A 24,306-nucleotide genomic window follows, 5' to 3' on the forward strand; every position below is an offset into this window, starting at 1 on the left:
AAGGGATCTTTTATATGCACCATCCCATAGACAGGATAGCACATACCACAGCCTTTGACGTACCAGTCATGGTGCACTGGCTGGAGCGAGAAATAGCTCAATGGGCCCACCTACAGATTGATCACAGACAGACTATCACCACATCTTGCCAGGGCCGTATCCCGATCAAAATCCTGGGGATGGGGGACTATTTATAAACAAGGAAATGTTTTATTTAACTAAGCACTCAGCACATTTTATTTACGGTTATATAGCGTCAGACATATGGTGAAGGACCACACATATATTGAGAGAGGAAACCTGCCGTCTCCACTTCATGGGCTACTCTTCCATTAGCAGTAAGGGATCTTTTATATGCACAATCCCACAGACAGGATAGCACATACCACAGCCTTTGATGTACCAGCCGTGGTGCACTGGATGGACCGAGAAATAGCAGTGGGCCCACTAACAGGGTTTTATAAATAAATGTTTGACATCCAATAGTCGATGATTAATAAATCAATGTGCTCTAGTTGTGGCATAACACAAAACGAAACTCTTTAAATGTTTTACCATAAAGGTGCTAAATTGTAAAAATTGAAATTTTGGGCAATATTTTAAATGATTAAGACACATTAGACTAAATCCGAACATAATATATTAAACAAAGTACCAAATATTCTATATATTCATGGGCGAGACATCTTAAACAAAATTCTTCCATATAAGCTAAACTACATCTCTAGGAACTACAATATATCTGTCTTTCCTTAGTGCTATAGTCAATTGGTTGAAAGACATCTACTGAACACTCCAAACCAAATAAAAAAAGCCATCCTTAACTAGTACAGGGGTCTTATGCATGAATCGAGACCATAGCCTTGTCTCGGGACTATTTACGAACGTTGAGACTTTCACATAAAAGTAAGAATGCACGAATGTTGACAAGCCTATTATCAGTTATATATTAAAACAATTTTATCATTGTAGTTCAATCCTGGTGCCAAGGTATGTAGCAAGGACAAGGACAGTAGCAATATCCTGCGTCGGTCCAGAAAACAAAAATCACAATGTCTGCAGTATTTATTTTATTATTATTTCTGATGTTTCCCCATGTTACGATTTTTCAAATGTCTCCTCAATTTGTCAAGTTCATGGTACATCATATTGGCTGATCACAATTTATTTTTTTCCCTTTCCCTTCTTGACTGCCTTTCTAGCCCTCCTAGCAGCCCTCTTTTCAGCAGCCTTGCCTTTGGGTGGTTTAGGTACAGGCGTCTTAATCTGCAACAAAAACATATATGCAAATTTGTACTATTGCTTCATACATTTTCTGTACAAGTCATTTTGTGCTAAGTTGACATTTTAAAACTAAACATGTTGAAAATAATTATACAACAGTCCTTGTACTTGGCTAACAACATCATAAACAATTATTATAAACTTTACTTGTTCTGAATAAGTATGGCGACAACTTGTATTTGACGTGTACATAGCAATGATTCAAGAATCATTTGGCAGTGGGGGGCGGGATTTAGCTCAGTCGGTTAAGTGCTCGCTTGAGGTGCTGGCATTGCATGATCAAACCATCTCGGTGGATCCATTCTGCCGATTTAGTTTTTTTCTCGTTCCAGCCAGTGCACCACAACTGTATGTGCTTTCCTGTCTGGAAAAGTGATATAAAAGATCCCTTGCTGCATTAAGAAAAATGTAGCGGGGTTTCCTCTGATGACCGAGTCAGAATTACCAAATGTTTGACATCCAATAACTGATTTTTAGACAATGAGATTAATGTCTGTACAATGCGTCATTAAAGTTATCTTGGACAGACTTGAGTTATGCTCCAGAAAGACTACTGGACATACAAACAAACAGGCAGTGCCAGTTTTAATATTCCCTACAAAATCTTGTCTGGCAGTCTAAAATACAAGCCTACTTAAAATAACACTGTCTTGCAATGAAAGCACTTAAATAAGATGTATCCACAGTTCAAATGTATCCTGGATTCTTTGTTTGCTTCTACAATTTTTATAAATCCACTAGCCATGAGATCAGTGATTAAAATATTTTTACCAGCCACAATTAAAAATTCACTAGCCCTACTTTAAGTTAATACAATTTTACTAAATAATAGTAAAATAAGATATGTCACCTAAAGAGGAAGATAGAGCTTAAAAACAGTAACATTGGGGGTTGGGTGGGGGCAAGATATTCATATTTATAAAATGGACTTAACAGCAACATTTTGAACTCTTTTTTTTTCCCCCACTAGCCGTTGGCATGGCAATAGTAGTTATTTACTAGCCCAACATTGAATATCACTAGCCATGGGAGTGGGGCTACCACAATCCAGAAGCCCTGTCTGTATAATAAACATAGTGGCATCATTCCTTGGATATAGTTTATGTCATCAACTGCAAGGCTGCAGCTATCAGCTATGTAAAACCTTAACAAGTGCTACGCTTACCACAGCAACATGTCATACTTACACCACGTTTCTTGTTTATCCCCACCTGCCGGAGATATTTATGTCTGGCCTCGATATAAGCTGCAGCTCTCTTCTGGACCAAAGCATAGGGGTTGAGACGAACCATAACACGATAATTTTTCAAAGGATTCTTTTTAAGAACTCTTCTCTTTGCTTCTCGTCTAATAAAAAAACAAAACATATAAGAATTATAATTATTCTCTTCAAAATTATTATCAATATTAGATCACATCTATATATGTTTAGAGTTGCTACTAAATCCTTTGTAAAGACTAATGAAGCTAACTAAACATACATACCTGTAAATTATAACATTGTGGATTCATTAACACATTTGCTGAGGTACCACAAATATATCCAATATGAAGTTACAGAAACAAACATTTCTCTTCATAACCATTAAATGTTGACAAACATATGGGGAGATAACTAAAGACATATTCATTATGGGACTCTTCGGAAAACATTTGATCTTTGTTGGCTAAATGTAAGACATCTGATAGAAATGAATACATACATTGGTGCTCGCAGTGAAGACTGTATCTCGTCACACTTCAGCAGTCTTGATAAATCAGTGGTGGTCATTTTTTTCATAGGTAAACTGAAAAAAAGAAAAGATTATGTAATAACAGTAAAAGTAAATAACTACATAACTACACCAGCATACGGTGGTCATCACATGTGCTGATGTAATTAAAATGTTCATCGTTTAGAATATTTAAACATGCAAGAACCTTTAAAACTGCTCAAAAGTTTTAACTTTAAGGAAGTGGATCATCAATTTAACCAATTATATGGCAACTGATTAATTTATATACATTTGTGAAACACATTGATATTAGTTTGCTTTTTAAAAAAAAACAATTTATGGCAACACTATGACAATTAATTTTAACTATCCTAATTTCCACTATAGCATTCAATCTTGAGGACATGTTGTCATTATGTCAACATTTTAAATATTGTTCATTAAATAAACCAGCAATAGTTTTGGTAGTGTTATGTAGTTCTGCTTCTGGACCATATAGAACTAAACGTGACCACCTCTTAGTTTATAGCAAACACTATGAACATTATTTTAATCTCCCACAGACTGGAGTGTCAGTTTCCAAATCACCAGGCATTGCAGAGTGAACTTTCATACTAATCACCATGGTTAATTTTGCTTCTTAGTTACTCTCTTTATTGGCAGGTACTTAAGGCTTATGAGTATGCATTTCAATTTTGCCAATGCAACTGTTTATAAATTACATCTGAATTTCTTAAAAGTTTGGAAACTAAAAGGGTTTGTTTTTTTCATTTCTGTGTTACTTTGGCTCAAGTTACTTGGCTTTAGATAGTATCAACTTCAACATTAAAACGTCTCGCTACTTTAAAAAAAAAAAAAAAAAAAAAAAAAAGAAGAAAAAAAGAAAAAAAGTACATAACTGACCCAGAGGAGTAAATGTTTTTGTTTTAATGACACCCCCACTAGAGCACATTTATTTATTAATCATTGGCTACTGGATGTCAACCTATTGGTGATGGACTGGCTGGAACAAGTAATAGCCCAATGGGCCCACCAATGGGTATTGATCCTAGACAGACTGTGCATCAAGGGAGTGCTTTACAACTGGGCTACGTCCCATCCTTGACCTTGAGACAAAATCCTGTAAATCTTAATGCTTACTTGTAATTAGACTTTCGTAATGAATTCTTTTTCCAAGTGCCATACAATCCGTCCAGTCTGCGGAATGCAGATTCAGTCCAAATACAGAATCGGCCGACGTGACCTCCAGGTGCAATACGAAGAAGATTCAGACGGGACACGTTGATCAGAGTAATGCCTGAAAAATAAAATATAACACATACTACATGTATGTACATTATGCCAGAATATTTCTAACACTATTTCTAATACATGCTAGGGGTGTGACGAATACGATACATATCACGAATATGGGGTGATAAATACGAATATGTATTCACATCCATGAATACACATTACACAAGTACAAAGGCTTTGCTGCAAGGAAAAAAAAGGCCCGAAAGTTAACGGAAATAGCCAAAGTATGGTGCGCGTTTCATAACGCGAATGTTTACAAACGTTTTCCTTTGTTTCTGTGGGGCTGTTTTACACTGTTTGTTGTTGTTGTTGTTGTTAGTTTTCTGTTTGCTGGGTTTTTTTCTGTTCAATTAAGCAATATATTGTTTGCCGTGAGCACTCGAATTCGAAAATATCGAAAGATAACTACTCACTAGCTGTGAACAAAATTCACTGCAACAATCCTACAATCACCTTTTCGCGCAAAACATTTTAAAAGCCTCCTACGGGAACCAAAATAGTAACAAGTTCAAATATGTATATGTTATTATCGGAATTTTAAAATATACCATGGCCTTTGTAAACATAAATGTACAAATTGTAAAAAATATTCTCAAGTGCTTTGATAACAATTCACCCTTTTCCATGCGTGCAAACCGAAACCGTATATACATTGTATAATGTAGACAGAAGTTATGGATTACCGGTAAATTAGTTTTATTTTTAATATCAAATCTATATTTTTATGGCCATTTTGGTTTTTGGTATCTAGTATTAATCAATTTATATCCATATTTGAATTGCTAATATGCCACAGTTCTCGTTAAGAATTATACAAATATATTTTTCTTTGAGCTGCCATTTAAACGTTAGAATATTGGTTCAACATTATCGACATTGCACTGCGTAGAATGCATAAATTAACGAATTACACTCGCATTAGGCTGGTTGAACGAGACTATGCGACGTCATACAGTGTTTTGACAGAAGCGCAGTCAAGCTGCATGTAAAGTACCAGTCCAACGCATGGAATAAAAAAAAAAAGGATCGGTCTATGAGTCTGACTATGCGGTTGACCTAATATAAAAAAGGACAATAAAAATGATTTAATCGTTATTGCGTTTTGGTTAGTATGAATTAGAAACATACATTATACAGTAAACATTATATATAAGTATTCCTGTATTTGGTTCAGCTAGTGACGAATACGAATGCAACTACGATACAGATCGCTATTCGGGGGAAACCGAATATTCGAGTATATCGTTACACCCCTAATACATGCATGTTCCAATGTGATTATTTTGCAGCAATACTTCAAACTATTAGCCACAAATGATACATGTCTGTCAAACACATGGTTCCAAGAAATAATTTGTTTTTCTTTTCTTTCTTACTTTTTTTTTTTGGGGGGGGGGGGGGGGGGGGGGGGGGGGGGGGGAAGGAGGGAGGGAGAGAACTTTTTTTCACACATTGCTATATAGAATTGCTTTTATTAGCTCGCTGTGTTAAGAGGAAATCTGCTTCTACCAGACTATTCCTTTCTAATAAGGGCAAAGGATCTTTTTATGAACTTTCATACCGAACATACATTGAGCTCTCAGAATAACATTGTTTGTTAAAGTTTGCAATGGTTTTTTTTTTTACACAATGTGAACACTAAATAAATAATTAACAACTTTGGTAATATTATTTGCAAGACTTGGCTCATTCTACTAGGCAGATTTAACCAAGTTGGAAAAGCATTTTCATTGTTCTCAACAACACGGACCAATATCATCATCATTCTTCAACAAGAGCCAAGGTTTTTAAATATGTTTAACAGCAGTGCAACCAGCAATTTAAAAGCTCCTAAATGTCTAAAATTTGTTTTGTTTAACGATACCACTAGAGCACATTAATTGATCATCGGCTATTGGATGTCAAACATGTGGCAAATGTGACAGTGTCATCAGAGAAAACCTGCTACATTTTCCCATTAGCAGTAGATCTTTTATATGCACTTTCCCACAGACAGGACAGCACATACCATGACCACCGACCAGTTGTGGTTCACTGGTTTTAACAAGAAAAAAACCCCAATAAGATGAATGGATCCAATGAGGTGGTTCAACCCTGCGACGCAAGCACCTCAGGCGAGCACTCAACCGACTGATCTACATTCTGCACCCTAAATGTCTAAGTTAAAAGTTTGCTTTATTTAACGACACCACTAGAGCACGTTGATTTATTGATTCTGACAGTCTTAAGACAGGAAAACCACAACATTTTTCCCATCAGTAGGAAGGGACCTTTTATATGCCCTTTCCCTGAAATAGAAATACCAATGTCATAATATCAACTGATCTAGAGAACAAGAAAGCTGCTTCTACCAAACCGACGCTCCCACCCCACATCCCCATCCAATAACCAGTAGCACAGGATAATTTATATGTACTCATGAAATAAGACTGTCGTAGTGTTAAATGAGGTGAACAAATACTAAAATACAATTGTAACAATGGTAATGATTTTATCATAAATTATAGTCTCAGATTTGTGTAGCCGGGATAGATATTAAGTAATATTTTCCACTGGACAGGTTTTTAAAGTTTTGTTTAACCATTGGCTATTGGACGTCAAACATTTATTAATTTTCACACAATCTTTTGAGGAAAACCAGTATATTTTCCCATTGATATCAAGAGATCTTTTATATGCTCTTTCCAAGACAGGACAGCACATACATCATCATTTGATATACTACTAGTGTACCCCTGTAATGGTATTACATAGGTCAGTATATTATTAGGGATCAAATCGCAAACACTACATGCTGTTGAGAAATAAACAAATGCCCCACTTAAGATGAAACATCAAGCAAAAACAAAGATTAATATTTCAGTATATATGTATACTAAAAATAAGTTATTTTAAAGTTGAAGTCAGTATTGGAAAGCATTTTCATCGATCTCAACAACACGGACCAATATCATCATCATTCTTCAACAAAGGTCAAGTTAAGGACATTTGCTTAATAACCACTGTGATAGTACTGACAAAGCAATAATGTCCCCCCTACCATGCCGAAGACATTTCCACAACTATAACTCAAAAATAGGCCAATCCCCATGGAAGTTGCACTTGATCTGTATGTATTACTATCAGTGTATGGAAAAGATGTACAGTTTAAGGCATTGCTGGGGAAAAAAGTCAAGAAACCTGTTTGTGGGACACAGATGAATGGATAGTGACAAAGAAAGACATGTTTTATTTAACGACGCACTCAACACATTTTATTTACGGTTATATGGCGTCCGACATATGGTTAATGACCACACAGATTTTGAGAGGAAACCCGCTGTTGCCACTACATGGGCTACTCTTTCCGATTAGCAGCAAGGGATCTTTTATTTGCGCTTCCCACAGGCAGGATAGCACAAACCAGGCCTTTGTTGAACCAGTTATGGATCACTGGTCGGTGCAAGTGGTTTACACCTACCCATTGAGCCGTGCGGAGCACTCACTCAGGGTTTGAAGTCGGTATCTGGATTAAAAATCCCATGCTTCGACTGGGATCCGAACTCAGTACCTACCAGCCTGTAGACCGATGGCCTAACCACGACGCCACCGAGGCCGGTCGGATAGTGACAAAGACAATAGTCTCCTCCGGTTGGACCGGCAGAGGACTAAAAAGTTAGTTTTGTTTAACACCACACATTGATATGTTATTCATCGGCTATTGGCTGTCAAACATTTGTAATTGTGACAAATAGTTTTAGAGAAGAAACCTACTACATTTTTCCCATTAGGGTAGGGGACTAATAACATAAGATAGTAAACTATAGCTATTTGGTATATCCCATAGTTTATTTTAACAAAAACTTAACTTATCTACTGGGAACTAAGGATTCTCAAGTTGAAGTCAGTATTGGAAAGCATTTTCATCGATCTCAACAACACGGACCAATATCATCATCATTCTTCAACAAAGGTCAAGTAAAGGACATTTGCTTAATAAGCAATAAATGTCCTCTATACTGCCCAAGAAATGTTCACACCTCTAACTCAAAAATAGGCCAATCCCCATGGAAGTTAAACTTGCTCTGTATGTATCAGTACATGGAAAAGATGTACACTAAGTTTACGGCATTGCTGAGAAAAAAAGGGTCAAGATGGATGGACAGTGACAAAGACAACATTCTAATTAAAATTAGCTCCACTATTACATACATGTGGATCTAACACCAGCCAGTTGGAGCTCACATCCACCAATCAAAACCCTACTTGCAGAATCCTGCCACGAAAAATGTCGTATACCCTCAGGATAATTCGGAATGTTTTTAAATTATTTTTAAATCACTGGCAGGATTCTGCAAGTAAGGTTTTGATTGGTGGACATGAGCTACAACTGGCTGGTGTTAGATCCACATGTAATAGTGGAGCTAATTTTAATTAGATTGCAAAGACAATAGTCTCCTCCGGTTGGACTGGTACGGGACTAAAACGTTTGTTTTGTTTAACACCACCACTAGAGCACATTGATAGATCCGTTATTCATCGGCTATTGGATGTCATACATTTGGTAATTACGACAAATAGTTTTACAGAAGAAACCCACTACATTTTCTCGTTAGAGTAGGGAACTAAATATATAACATAGCAAACTATAGCTATTTGGTAGATCCTATAGTTAATATTTCACTTATCTACTGGGAACTGTAAGGATTGTCAAGTCGAAGTCAGTATTGGAAAGCATTTTCATTTCTCTCAACAACACGGACCAATATCATCATCATTCTTCAACTAGGAAACGTAAGTTAAGGAAAATGTGCTTGATGGAACATTTTAAACTAATGCTATTTGGTCTCCCATAATAAGTTTAGCACTTTGTTAACTCTCTTGGCTGTTCAACAATCTACCTTTATACCTGATAAAAACAGATTTAATGTAATGTATATCTAGAGGCACTGATTTTCCGTTTCAGATTTTCCCCTTTTCCGTTTCATGTTACAAATTCTGGGTTTTTCCCCCGTTTCAGTATTAAACAAATTCTGTTTTTGTTTCAAACAGACTTCGGACATTTTCGTTTTTTTGTTACGATATGATCGAGAAAATAATTACAAACGATCACACTATAAACCACTTATCTTATATAATTTATTTTGAACAAAGCCTGGCATACAATATGCAATTACTGCATTCCTTTGTGAGATCGGAAATATGGCAATGCCGCAAATGTTAAAAATTAATAAGCAAACATAACATAATATATCTTTCACTTGAGTAAATATCGGACAATTTTAACTCACAATGTTCGGTTTTCCCCGTTAAATCGCCGGGAATAAGCGAAGAACTCACGACTGGTAAAACGTCTAGATACTCTACATCAAACATTTGGCGTAACATACAAAGGTACTAGTGTCGTAGCGTAGCACAGGCAGATGTCGGTGTCTATAGTTTCTACTTCGAAAAATAAATTTCAATTAATTAAATGCGCTATTTAAAGATAAATAATGTTTAGGAAAAAAATCTGGAATTCCGTTTCAGATAGGCATTTCCGCGATTCCGTCTGTGATTCCGCGATAGCGGAAAATCAGTGCCTCTATATATCGCTGTGTATTAACCGACTCTGGATAAGCCGACCCCTGAGTTTGCCCTTCAATATCTAGTACAAAAAGATTGGTAAGATGTATAATAATAAGCTGACTAACTTTTACGTTGTTGAAATGGGCAAAAATATAGATATATCCGACCGAGATAATGTTGGCAAGTAAAAATCATCAGTTCAGACCAATTAAATCTGCAATTGGGGACAAAATATCAAGGGTCATGAAAAGACTTAATGACACATTTGGTGCCAAATACTGGTACTACTTGTCAGTGGCTTTTGCTGAAAACTGTCGACAGAATAAAATAAAATCAATTTGATTTAATTTCTCAAATAAAATATTACTTTTATTATGTGCATCAAACAATCAAATGAGCACTGGTATGGGACTTAATAGAGGTTGTTAAAAATACTGCTTAAATAATGCAACCATATGGTTTTAAAGCCTAGATTTACAGACAAGTTTGCCTTTGTATTCTTTTTCCGTACATGCCAATATTTTGTTTATTTTATTTTTAATTGACTCAGTGTATTGGCCAACCTCTCTTCACTTGGTGGTATTTAAAGGCTTAAAAGTCGACTACATACACTGATATAAAGTACACAATTTGATGGCAATTTATTAGGAATGTTTGGGGTGTTTTTATCATCGAGGATGGTCTAGATTTGTACTGCATTACTAGGATTTCAGTTGAACACTCAAAGCTTTGCAATTTGGCGAGGTTATGAAATTTGTGGCCAAAACAGAAGTATACAAAATAAATATTTAACAAAATTAAGGCGAATTTAAAATTAAACATTGACTTAATAATGTATTCACCAATTAGAGCCCTGCAATTCAACTTTAAATTGTATTTAGTGAATTACAGGTTAAAACGCGAATACATAAGTCCGTCTATCAAGGGATCAATGACCAACAGTTTAGAAATAAACACTCACACTTTCAACTAAACAGATTAACATCGACACTTTTTCAGTATCGACAAGGGAAACCAGTGATTCTCAAGTTGAAGTCAGTATTGGAAAGTATTTTCATTGTTCTCAACAACACGGACCAATATCATCATCATTCTTCAACTAAGTTAAAAGTTTGGTTTGTTTAATCACACCACTGGAGCACATTAATTAATCATTGGCTTGTTAGATGTCAAACATTTGGTAATTCTGACAGTCTTCAGACAAAACCTGCGACATTTTTCCAAATACAGGTAGAGATAATTAATATGCACTTTCCCATAGACAGGTAAACACATACCACAGCCTTTGTCCAGTTGTGGAGAACTGGTTGGAACTAGTCATTCTTCAATTAGAGTAATTGAATGTGGTTTGTCGGCCCTACAAAACTTGGAATGTACAAGACTATAGTTTTTCCGATTTAGGTGTGTACCCACAGTACGATTCTGTGCGACTACTCACAAAACGAGAACACCTCTTTAAGCAGGGGTTCCCCCAGGGCCGTTAGGCGTAGCGGCCCGACACGCCTTGATCCATAAAGTAAGCGCTTCGACGGCATTGAAGCGCCTAAAATCAATTGCCGCTATGCCTTGATTTGAAGTACTTTAGAAAAACAATTATCACAAGTACAAGCGTGGCAGTTGACTACCTCTTGCAAACAACTTGTGTACCAGTATACCAAGCACACCTAATCACTATGACAGGTAAAACACGTCCTAAATACCTAACAATTGACCAGTCGTCTGCTCACAATTGGTGTTTGGTAATTTTACCACATCACTGGGACCGCTAATCCATCAGGAAGGCGCGTACACGTTAACGGGATTCCTATGCCGAGCAATCAAGCTTCAAAGCCGATCAAAGAAGATGCCCACTGACAGAATCAACTGTCCTATTTAACTCAATAAACAATAGGTGAAAAGAAAGAAGTGTTTTATTTAACGACGCACTCAACACATTTTATTTACGGTTATATGGCGTCATACATATGGTTAAGGACCACACAGATTTTGAGAGGAAACCCGCTGTCGCCACTACATGGGCTACTCTTCCGATTGGCAGCAAGGGATCTTTTATTTGCACTTCCCACAGGCAGGATAGCACAAACCATGGCCTTTGTTGAACCAGTTATGGATCACTGGTCGGTGCAAGTGGTTTACACCTACCCATTGAGCCTTGCGGAGAACTCACTCAGGGTTTGGAGTCGGTATCTGGATTAAAAATCCCATGCCTCGACTGGGATCCGAACCCAGTACCTACCAGCCTGTAGACCGATGGCCTAACCACAATGCCACCGAGGCCGGTCAATAGGTGAAGCACTTTTTAATATACTCTTCAAAAAAAAGAAACGCAAAAGGGTACAAATGGGTTATAACTCCGATTTTATGTTTCCTACCGGTTCATGCTTTGTGAATATAAGGTCATTGCATGTCCCAAACACATTCCCACGGTTACATTCGATAAAACGCAGCTACTGTACAATAAAGTTCCAAAATGTGAATATTCGCAAAAACGCAGCCACGTGCAAACCATGTCACCACTGCACGTGCAACATGAACACCGACAGTATAAAAGTGCAGGGTGTTCGCTTGCCTGGCCTCTGTATCTGGCCGACAGTTGACAATCCAGGACATGCCACGTCTCAGTAAACCGCAGAGAAACAATGCCATCGGCCGACTAGACGCAGGCGAATCCGGAACGGCCGTTGCTAGGGCATTCCATGTGTCCCCAAGCACCATCTCCAGACTGTGGGACCGTTACCAGCAACATGGATCAACACGTGACCTCCCTAGATCCGGTCGACCACGGGTCACTACCCCCGGGCAGGACCGCTACATCCGGGTACGCCACCTTCGGGAACGATTGACTACTGCCACCTCCACAGCCGCAGCAATACCAGGTTTGCGCAGGATATCCGACCAGACCGTGGACAGATTCGGCGGGGGTAGTGTCATGGTGTGGGCAGCCATCTCACACACTGGCAGAACTGACCTGGTCCACGTGCAGGGCAACCTGAATGCGCAGGGCTACATTGACCAGATCCTCCGGCCACACATCGTTCCAGTTATGGCCAACGCCAACGCCAACCCTCACACAGCACGTCTCACAACGGCTTTCCTACAGAACAACAACATTAATGTCCTTCCTTGGCCATCGATATCACCGGATTTGAACCCAATTGATCATCCATGGGACGAGTTGGACCGACGCCTCCGACAGCGACAACCACAGCCCCAGCCCGAGCTGGCAGCAGCCTTGCAGGCCGAGTGGGCCACCATCCCCCGGGACGTCATCCGTACTCTGGTTGCTTCAATGGGCAGGCGGTGCCAGGCAGTTGTCAACACACGCGGAGGCCACACCCGGTATTGACTCCAGATGACCTTGACCTTGGTGGTGTGTCCTATCACTTACTCACAATGGACTAGAGTGAATTGTGAACAATCCTGCAACATTTGGTAATTATCGGACTAACCATTCAATAATTAAATCAATTCTCCAAATGTTACGACAATGTGGTTTTGCGTTTCTTCTTTTGAAGAGTATAGTATAGTTAAGCTGGCAATCAGTAATTTCTATCCTAACACCCACTTCCCAAAACACACTGAAAAAATATAGGGCTCGTGCTGTCAGTAACCAATTTAGCCATTGGCTAATTAAAAAAAAAAATTACAAAAAAAAAGGCTAATAAAATTAGCAAGTGGCTAAAATTTTGGCTAAGCCATTTTCTATCTTCTGATGTGAACAAACGGTTACATAATCTATTCGACACCTCAAACATAATAATACCAAATATTCAATTAGCATAATAGCGATCTCGCGACCGGTAACGAGAAATGGTGTTATCCAGAATACAGCGTATGCCTTATGTTGTTTGCTAATTTTAATAATCAAGGTTATTAATTTTAACGGCATGCAACCGACATGTATGACAGCAATGTGACGGTGATTCAATGTCTGGAAGATATGTAACTTGCTATTTTAATTTTGTAAAGTCTTTGAACCAAAGTAATAAAAACAAACCGACACTGCATGTCAATTTGAATACACATGCCAGTTCAGGGCCGAAAGACATGTCGGCTATCCCAAGGGCTGAGTTCAGCCAGACCGAGTGAAAACAAAACGTTCGCTACACTGGTTTGTGCGTTTCACGTTAAACCAAATGGACATGACGGACACCAATCAAATAGTTTGTGAAAGTTAGGAAGAACATTCGTTGGCTGAACTGAACTGAGGAAAGCTCTCGGCGTAATATACGTCACGCTTCAGAGTCAGCTGACACCCACATGTCAAGAGACATCGTTTCGGACATGAACAATACAATTACACAGAAGTAAATCTTGATGTAAATGTGTAGAAAAACAATAGTTGTTTGCATCAATGAATACCTAACTGCAGATTCGTTATTTCCTTTGTCTTGGTTAATTTTGTACCTATGGTCGAGAGCACGCACTGGGAAATGAACATGCAGTATTTATACAAATTGCAGTTTAACGTACACTGAATTAGTTTACAATAATCATATTTGTTAGATAATGCTAGATATGTATTTGTTAAACTGTGAGGTCACATTTAATAAGTTAGCTGGATTTTAAAAAGACCGTAAAATTTTATTTTATTAACTTTATTTTTATTTTATATATATATATATATATATATATACAGTCAAACCCGCTTATTTGCATACCCTCGGTGCTGCTCGATTTTGTGCAATTAACCGGGTTAGTCGATTAACCGATAGAGTACCGACTTTCACTTTGTAACAGCCATCCAACTACAAAGTGGCATGGGAGACAGTCTAGCATAATGCGGTACTTCATACCGGAACTATTACAGTTAACACATGTCACATGCAGTTGGATATATATAAATGTAAAAAAATATATCTATCGATATATATAATTAGCATGGCGTTTTTGTTTTAATCTGCCAGACCAGAAATCATTTTCTAAAAAACCAACAACGTCCATCACTGGGCGTCGTTTTCTAAAAACACAAACTGGTGTCGTTTTCTAAAAACACAAACTTTGTGCATTAAAAAAAAACCCACTGACCATCCACTAGTGTAAACAAAGTGTATTAGCCATGTAGTTAATGAGATAAACTTGAAACAGAACCATCAAAAAGTTCACGTTTCATCGGTGCACGTGTTTACAAAATGATGTCAGTTTCCGGAATTACCGGGCTGTTGTTTGACCGAATAGAATTACGTGAACTTGTATGCATTTGCTGGTATGGTGTTCTTTCCATCCCAAAAGATACGGCAAGCTTTGGTATTATTTGTGATCCCCAAATAATGACTTTGCTATTGTTAAGCAATTAAAGTTAAGCTCGGCTAGCGAGTCGTTATCAGTTCCAGCAGTCTGCATTGCATGCATGACCGGTCTAACACAATTGACTGATCTTCATGGTGAGGTCCGACTGATTGGTGTCTAACAATATAGCAGAAACTTTGGGACGATCCATAAATAACGGTCTTTGTTATGTTTGTTTTTTTTGACGACCTCCCCCACCAGTCTTTTTTTTTCCGCTACATTTTCCAGGAAGCAAGTGATAAATCGTTTCTTTTGCGTTTAACAGATATAGCGTACACTGCATCTAATGAATAAGTGAACAACAACCCTTTCTCGGTCACATTTATTAAAAACATAACCGCCTAGGACGATTGATCTGTAATCTTTTAATTATTAACAAGGCTTCTCAACATAACGTAATAATTGATACAGAACAATGATTGCCCTGAACACGTCAATCGAATAGGGCCTCAATAGTTGAGTGCGCATGCGTACAAGCGCACAGGCGGTACTTCTAAAAATAATAGTCGGAGAGTTACTTGTTATTGAGATGGCCTCTGATTAACAGCAATATATTGCAAACAAAACATTAGGTCTTAGGTTTATTCAACTTAATTATGTCATTCTTAAATCTTGTAGTCGGGTATTGTGATTCACCAGTAGTAACGTGCACACCATCTCATTTGCATGTCACACGTCGACTCTGTAAACAGCGATTACACTTACAGTCGGCTTACCACACAGTGAGTTCAAACAAAACAGATTAATCGGTGATTTATTTGAGTTTTTTTGCCAAAGTTTGATAGACATTCTCAGTCATTTGTGACATTAATTTAGCACCAAAAAAATCGTTATTTATATGTGCAAATAACCGATATATAGCCTGTAGTCTGTGCAATTAACCGGATGTTTTGTAGTGTTATAAGGGCAAATGGTTCCGTGTTGGGTGAAAATAGTCGATTAACCGAATTATGCTATAAACCGATGTGCAAATAAGTGGAGTTGACTGTATATATAAATGGAATATATTGTGAAGTCAGCATTCTTAGCTTAGGTATTTTACAAGCAGAAATCACAAGCATTTAACACGACGCTGAAATCAACATCAACAACATGGCGCAAATTATGAAATTGTTGGGGGTGGGAAATTGATAGGTTATTTAAAACAAAAGTTTTAAACCCCCTCCCCCCCCACCCCCACAAAAACAACCCCAACATGATTTGATGGATGGAAGGCAAACACTTAACCGTTTTCAACCCACTACCCTACTTCTTTTGGCTTGATTTTTGTGTTATAATGATGCTATAGATGTAAGCGCCTTAAAAAAATCCTGGGGAAAGGCCTGTTTAAGGATACCTCAGCATATTTTTAAACTAATGGCATATGCTTACATAGTCGAGAAGAAGGAAGGAAATGTTTTATTTAACAACGCACTCAACACATTTTATTGATGGTTATATGGCGACAGACATATGGTTAAGGACCGCAAAGATATTTATTGTGAAAGGAAACCTGCTGTCGCCACTTCATGAGCTACTCTTTTTGATTAGCAGCAAGGGATCTTTAATATGCACCATCCCACAGACACAATAGCACATACCACGACCTTTGATATACCAGTCGTGGTGCACTGGCTAAATGATGGTTGAGATGAAACCTGCTGTCACCACATAGGCTACTCCAACATAAAGCATCTTTTACATGAACATTCCTATAGTTGTGCGGTTTTACACATATACTGATAAATTATGATTCAAAGTATAAATACGTTTTGTCAATCTTGTCATCAGTCAGACACATCCAACTATTCCAATTATGGGTTTTTTAACTGTCCATTGATGTGAAGACATGAAGGGCTCAACATTATTAAATAAGCTTTAGTACACTTAAGTGATCCATGTATTTCATGCTTTAAACAAGCATTTCGATAGTACTGCCAATGCAATACATTTCCCATATCAAGTCCAACACATTTTCAATCTCCTAAATTCAAGGGCCATAACTGAAAAATGGATAAATTGCCATGGAAGTCAAACTATCTGTAACAGTACATGATAAAGCTATACACTAACTTTCAGCTCAATATCTCAAGGCATTCTGGAAAAAACATCTGGAAAACTACAAGTGGGACAGACGGACATACCTTTGATACATCATGAGGTAATGGATGAGACGGGGAGGGAGGGGGCAAAAAAAACATCCACTTAAGGCAATGCGACTAATCACGCCTCAGGTAACCACTGAGCTACATCGTATGTACACCATTGTAACAGTGAGGAAGGAAATGTTTTATTTAACGATGCACTCAACACATTTTATTTACGGTTATATGGCGCCGGACATATGCTTAAGAACCACAGAGATATTGAGAGAAGAAACCCACTATCATCATTTTAACAGAGATCATTGTAGAAGCATTGTAAGGGAACAAACCTGGGATATTTCTGAATGCTTTGGTGATCCCATTGTCTTGGTAATAGATAATGAGAGGACCTCTTCGCTGAATACGGCGACGGTTTCTCATCTTTCCTTTTCCCGCTCGGAACCTCTTGGAGTTGTAAACCTGAAAAACAACAGTACTTAGCACTAACGAAAAACAAACAGCAACTATCTTTGTCAAATCTGAGAATATCAAGTCCAGTGTGCGAATTGTTTTCTACATATCCAAAATGAATTTTCAGACGAACTAAGATTATATTATTTAATAGAATACAAATATAATCTTAAAAACACTAATGTTACAAGCAATCCAAATTGTAGTTAAACACTAAAAGAATATTTTTGTATGAAAAATTTGAAAGCTGCTAATCAGACACGGAAAAAACCGTGAACAATTGTTATATTTGAGGAAGGTCATATTGAAATGTACCACTTGGTAAAGCAATATAAGTTTTCTTATCTCATTAACTTCAAGAGCCACGTCTCTCAAAAATAGGCAAATCCCAGTGAAAGTGAATAAATGTTTTTGTCATTTTCAGACGACTTGTCAGGTTGGACAAGTCATTAGAACAATTGATTTGTCCTATGCTCAAAGCCACTTTAATCTTATCCCAGGAAGTGGAGAAGTATCAACATTGAGTCCAGGCTCCATCTTATTGTTTAACGTACTAAAGTCAGTGTCTGATAATTAGCAATAGACTTTAGGTAAATATCATAAGTTGACTTAAAATATGTTTATCAATCCAGTATTTAGAATGGTTCCTATATTTTAACAACTAAAACCTTTGATGGTCATTGACTCTGCATTAAAAAAAACCTTTTTTTTTTAAATGTCAGGGTTTCTTCTACGATCTAATAATATTAGAATGTTCTGAAGCAATTTGCTGATCTTCCATAATGTTTTTTTTTAAAAACAAACAATTAACTATCATCCAGTTTAGTTTTTGATTATTTTCCATTACCCAATTCACACAGCAGGCTTAGAAAAATGAAAAATGAGCAAGTTCACGAACTGGTGGAAGTGAAATAAGGGCAGGACAAACCTTTTGGATGTCTGACCAGGCTTTGACACGCTTCAACAGAGCCACAGCTTCCTTGGTCTTCTTGTATTCCTGCACCTTGTCACTGACCACCAACGGAACCTCAGGGATTTCCTCAATACGATGACCTGAAGTGGGAACACATGAGCATTGTATTCACGCTATTGCCACACTCAAATTAGCATTGGTACTCAACAGATCTGGATAATCACTGGTGCACAGGTGGCAAATTCCACAGTAATGGAATTACAATTCCAGTGGGGTTTTTTTGCATTGACTCTGCATTAGCAATGCCAGAATTCAAAACAATGAAATCTATTCCAGTAAACATTAGTTCAGAAGTGATGAATTGGCATGTAACTTTAAAATGAATAAAGGTAACATTCATATAACATTAAGTTTTACACCGATACCAACTCAATTAACTTTTTTTGAAGTTCAGTGTAAATATGTTTCTTTATGAATTACCATCAAATTGCATAGGTTAAATCTTTTCTAATGCAGGTATGAATACAACTGATGGAACAGCCAAGATTAGGCGCACAATTCTACTTTTAGCCTCTTAGCAGACAATGCAAGTGCAGCTGCAAACCTTCACTATTCTAGCATTTTGTCTTCTTAACCCCTGTATTAAAAATTAGATTTAATCTGTATAATTTATAAAGAAACTTCATTTATATTGAAAAATTTTTGTTAATGTTATACAAATTGGTATCAGTTTAAAACCTAATGTTTTTATATGAATTTTAACTTTATTGACCATGGAGTGACATGCCAATTCATAAGGTTATTTTTTATGCAAACATACCATATATGATGGTCATTATTAAAAAATCATTCTAGTTTTAAATCTGGCTGTGCAGTAATGTGATAATTGGAGGGCTAGTTGAATTTGAAAAGGGCCAGTAAGGTTTTTCTTCAAACTCGCCCTATTGGCAACTATGATTTCCTATTAATTTCCAACCCTGCTTTTATTTCAAAGTATAAGTGCAGTCTATTTCACTACACAATTTTAAAACAATAAACAGTAGTTGACTAGAAATATCACTAATCAAGATTTTGAAATAAAATGTTCCCTGCATTAGACCAGTTTCAAGCAATACAAATAAAATCCTGTGAATCACATCCTTGAAGTTAGAAGCCAAATTCAGAACCCAACAAATTTATTACCCTTTGACAAGACGAGGGCAGGGATTCCAGTTGCAGCGATGGCCGAGCACATGGCATATCGGCGCTGGTTTATGTTGATCTTGCGGTGCCAGCGGCGCCAGGTCTTGGTTGGTGCAAACATACGCCCTCCTCGGCACATGTTGCCGAACGCACCCTGACCCGAACGATGGGTTCCACCACCACGCACTCGCGGGATTCGAGCCACAGCACGACCAGTACCCCAAGACTCGGCAGATGTCTGGTGACCTGTCCAAGAAAAGGATTGTTTGTTTAATAACACCGCAGCATATTTTAAACTATTTTTATGAGCCTCGGGCTCTCCTCAAAATTGCACTCACAATTCACAACTCACAAAAATTGCACTCACAACACTCTCTCTCTCTCTCTCTCTGTTTTTGTGTGTGTGGGTGGCAGGGCACAATATTTCACGCGAAATTAAATTTACGCGAACCGCAAATCGGTTACGTCGTGACCTGTACACGTTCAGAAATTAAAACCTGCAGACTTCACGATTACCTGAAGTTTATTCATGCAGACATACTACTAGTATTCCGACCAATGTTTTAGACTGATTTTAGGAACTTGATGCGCGGCAAACCAGTAGACAACGGTATATTGCAACGGTTGTAACCTGCGACCGAAGGCTCAGAATAGAGACGAACCAAATGTTTTAAAGAAATGTGCACGGACCGCTAAAGTGCCTAAATTATCTGCTGCTATTTTATCTCTACAGGAATATATGTAGACATAATATTGAATTACCTATAATTTTACAAAGGATGAAAACGGTTTTAAAGTTAACCAAACAAAAAAAAATTGTCGTAAAAGCTGAAAAATACTAACATCGCATAATGAGCTTTAAATAACAAAACATTTGGAACGTCACTGTAGTATAGAAGTACCAGCGATAAAGTGAAAGTAGCATCGCCACCGCAAAATATCAGTGTCAAATTGTGGTCTTTCTTTTTATAAGATTTATTTTTATTAATCCAATCATGCACCAGCGAGTATCCTGTTTTATAGTTCAGAGGAACTGGACATTTGTTGTTTGGGTTTTTGGTGTTAACTTCCGCAAGCTGCTAGGTTCTAGAATACGATGCCCTGATGCCCGACGACAGTGGGTTTTAGATTCGGGCAACTAAAAATTATTTTTTGCGATCCCGATGGCAAGTGGTGAATAATAATAATAATAATAACTTTGAGGTAACCGATTTCGAAATATTGTCCCCTGGGGTGGGTGTGTGTGCGTGTATAAACTTGTTGATGAAGCATGTTAGTCTGCAAAACTTGGGGTTGCTAATAGACATTTCCGAGTTATTTAGAATAGCAAATCATTGAGTATTAGTGTAAACAGCATAGTTAAAGTATTTAGTAGAAATCGGGGTTTTTTTCTGTTCAGCTAAGATGTGAATGAAATGAAATTGGTAAGTAGATTAATTTGCAGATGGTATATCGATGATGATTAGATTGGTGAATGAAATGGTGACGTTTTTGCTGGGGATTTTTTTTTCTTTGTTTATTTTTTCTTTACGGGTCGTTTTTTTTCCTTCAACATTTTTGCAATATCCAGGGCTAGTTCTGGGTGTATTGAAGATTTCGTCAAAGTATCCATTAAACTCGAAAAAGTGGTAGAAACCCACCACTATTTTCAATAAAATATGGCATTATATGACATTCTTTCGTAAAAATAAATTATAATTTACAATTCTGGTGAATTTAGCGAGTGCCAGAGATAGACCTGAATATCTAATTTAATATTTGTCATTCTAATATTGACACAACTGACACCAATTTCTTAGTTCCGGTAGTTGGATAACGCTTTAAGATGGAAAGCAAAAGATGCTTGGGAAATTGAAAATCAGAAAGTATCCAGTGTATTCTAAGTGGCCACTGCCTATTGCTCCCTATCAAGTTGGAGTCTTAGCTATAATACTTACAACAAGGGTGAAATTTTTTAAGAATTATATTTAAATATTTAATAAGTACTATGAAAACACAATAAGTACCAGCTTTCTCTGACACAGCGTAAGGGTGTTGAGTGTTTTTCATCATTTGAAAGTGGACAAAGTTAACGATGTCAGGCCGAATTGGAGCCCGAAACACGGCAGGCAGCTTGATGTTGTAGCCAGTTGATTCGCCCTTCTCATTGTAAATTGAAATAAGTGGTCTTGCAGCCTGGGAAAAAAAAATACCGTAGCTATATATATATATAAATAGAGCTATAGATGTATAGAGATTACTACCAGCATAAGAGTACGAAACAACTGATGGCGAGTGTTCTGTATAACTATTGTGATTGGTTAATTATATTCTTTTTCCGGGATCAAATGAAATAACACATGACACCATCAGATAGTGATGTCATTAGCAATTGGAACAGGCCAAATTGACGGTTCACGGGTCTACAGTTAGATTGCAGCCAGGTATTTTTTTCAAGAAATACCAAATATACAGTTACGTCTGTATAAAAACTATTCACTTTACAATGGATATAACCATATGGAGTTTTTAGATTTGCAGGTGTTATTATCTATTTGATGCCCGCAAATGTTTCATTTTTAACCTCAGGCTAACACCTTCGGTCAAAAATGACATATAGACAATAACACCTGCATATGTAAAATCTCCATATGGTTATCTTCTAATTCAATAAAGTTGTTTCATTCGTAAAAAAATGTATTTGTTTCGAGAACAGCTTAGAAGTATAATCATTAAGATGGGATAGCCCTATGTGAAGTTCAGTCGTTCATGACAGGATACTGCACAATTTTATTTACTATTCCGTTTTATAACATTATTATAACTATTATAAATAAAGAATTGAAATGGGTATCTGTGCTTTCCCATATCACAAAACAGTATGTTAAAATTATAGGTCATCAAGATTAACTTTGTCTACAAGTGCAAGCACTAACAAAGTTAATCCTGGGGACAAACAACGCCATTAGCAGAGCTCCGAGCAGTTTTGCTCGGAACGGAATTCAATCCGAAATGCGATCAAACTAAAAGAAAAACGACTACCATCACGTTTTTTGAGCATATGTAGACTAAGAAATACTTACTTTGTAACGATCTTCACTTTGAATTAAAGGAAAAACGACCGACTGTATGACTTGTGTTTAAAACGCGCGGTGCATTATCAGAGGAAAATGAAACTTGGAACAATCTTGTATGTGGAAAAGGATCGGTGAAGTCATTTCTCTTAAAAAGTAAAAATAAATTAAAGTTAATAAAATAAAATAAATGACACACACACACGCATGTAAATATTCATAATAATTAATAAATGTTATTTGATTAACTTTTAGTTTTATGGTTTTTGTTTTATTCATTATGGAACGAGAAATGACTTCACCGATCCTTTTCCACATACAAGATTGTTCAGAGTTTCATTTTCCTCCGATAATGCACCGCGCGTTTTAAACACAAGTCATACAGTCGGTTATTTTTCCTTTAATTCAAAGTGAAGATCGTTTCAAAGTAAGTATTTCTTAATTCTCCATATGCTCGAAATAGATCACAGTACACGATTTGTGTGGAAAAACGTGATGGTAGTCGTTTTTCTTTTAGTTTGACCGCAATTCGGATTGAATTCCGTTCCGAGCAAAACTGCTCGGAGCTCTACTAATGGCGTTGTTCGTCCCCAGGATTAACTTTGTTAGCGCTTGCACTTGTAGACAAAGTTAATCTTGATGAACTAGTTAAAATTATATAACACCTATCGCATGACTTGTTTGTGAATTGGGGTGTGTGTGTGTGTGTGTGCCATCTTCAACATATCATTTGTTGATAAATTTGACATCATTGGTTTGCACGTGCTTTAGAAAAAAATGTGACATGCACGACTATTGTCAGTATTGATTACTCTATATTTTTGGAGGTATGGTTTAGCGTTACGGAACATTAGGCCCTACAGAGGGTCTGATTTTGCTAAAAGTTTTGTTACATGATATTTACAAGGCCCCTAACATTTTATTGTTAAGTTCACCCACAAGATATATATTAAAACGCACAAAAATGTTTTAAAAATTATTATTAAAAAAATTTACAGTTAGTCTAAATACATCATACAACATGATTAATATGTGTGACCAATGTACATGCCAACATTAAATTGATTAACTCTCGGATGACGTATTTCATCCGAGAGTTAATAAAGTAGACGAAGACGGACAACGTCACACGTGGTTCTCAAGTCACTGTCATGCAAGTGAACATTCCACCGATTCCAGGATAAAAAGGGAGGGGGAAATCACGTCTGAATACAACATTTTGTAACGCAACAAAAGCCAGCTTCTAAGACTTCATATTATTATTTCAGTATCGATTATTCTTATGCATGTTATATGTATATGGTAATGTATTACCATGATGCTTAATTTTCCGTCCTCGTGGTAGCCAGTTTCGGCAGTAAAAGGAAGCGCCCTCTTTCGCGTAGTAATACAAAGTATGCAACAAAGGAAGAATTCGGATAGCAGTTCGGACCACACGCTCTATCTGAAAACGGGTATTAAACGCTTGGCACGCACATCGTCACAGGTGGCAA

General features: G+C 37.2%; 1 protein-coding gene across 1 annotated transcript; it reads right to left on the reverse strand.

Moving 5' to 3' along the window:
• Window positions 1-1,055: 1,055 nt before the first annotated feature.
• LOC121383419 (60S ribosomal protein L4-like) lies at window positions 1,056-24,237 on the reverse strand. Its single transcript, XM_041513437.1, has 9 exons — window positions 24,128-24,237; window positions 21,767-21,935; window positions 19,761-20,006; window positions 18,594-18,718; window positions 17,545-17,674; window positions 4,140-4,296; window positions 2,988-3,071; window positions 2,472-2,631; window positions 1,056-1,266 (listed from the first exon to the last, which is right to left on the reverse strand). The coding sequence occupies exons 1-9, from the start codon at window positions 24,128-24,130 to the stop codon at window positions 1,165-1,167; spliced, it is 1,176 nt and encodes a 391-aa protein (XP_041369371.1). The 5' UTR covers window positions 24,131-24,237; the 3' UTR covers window positions 1,056-1,164.
• Between the last annotated feature and the right edge of the window lie 69 nt (window positions 24,238-24,306).

This window comes from Gigantopelta aegis, chromosome 2, assembly GCF_016097555.1.
Source record: "Gigantopelta aegis isolate Gae_Host chromosome 2, Gae_host_genome, whole genome shotgun sequence".
Taxonomy (NCBI): Eukaryota; Metazoa; Mollusca; class Gastropoda; order Neomphalida; family Peltospiridae; genus Gigantopelta; species Gigantopelta aegis.

What these genes read in the sequence shown, in the direction of transcription:
- LOC121383419 (XM_041513437.1), bottom strand. An exon ending in TCTTCACTGCGAGCACCAAT is followed by an intron (nt 2,632 to 2,987) that starts GTATGTATTCAT and finishes TTTTTTTATTAG; the next exon opens with ACGAGAAGCAAAGAGAAGAG. An exon ending in GGATAAACAAGAAACGTGGT is followed by an intron (nt 1,267 to 2,471) that starts GTAAGTATGACA and finishes TTTTTGTTGCAG; the next exon opens with ATTAAGACGCCTGTACCTAA.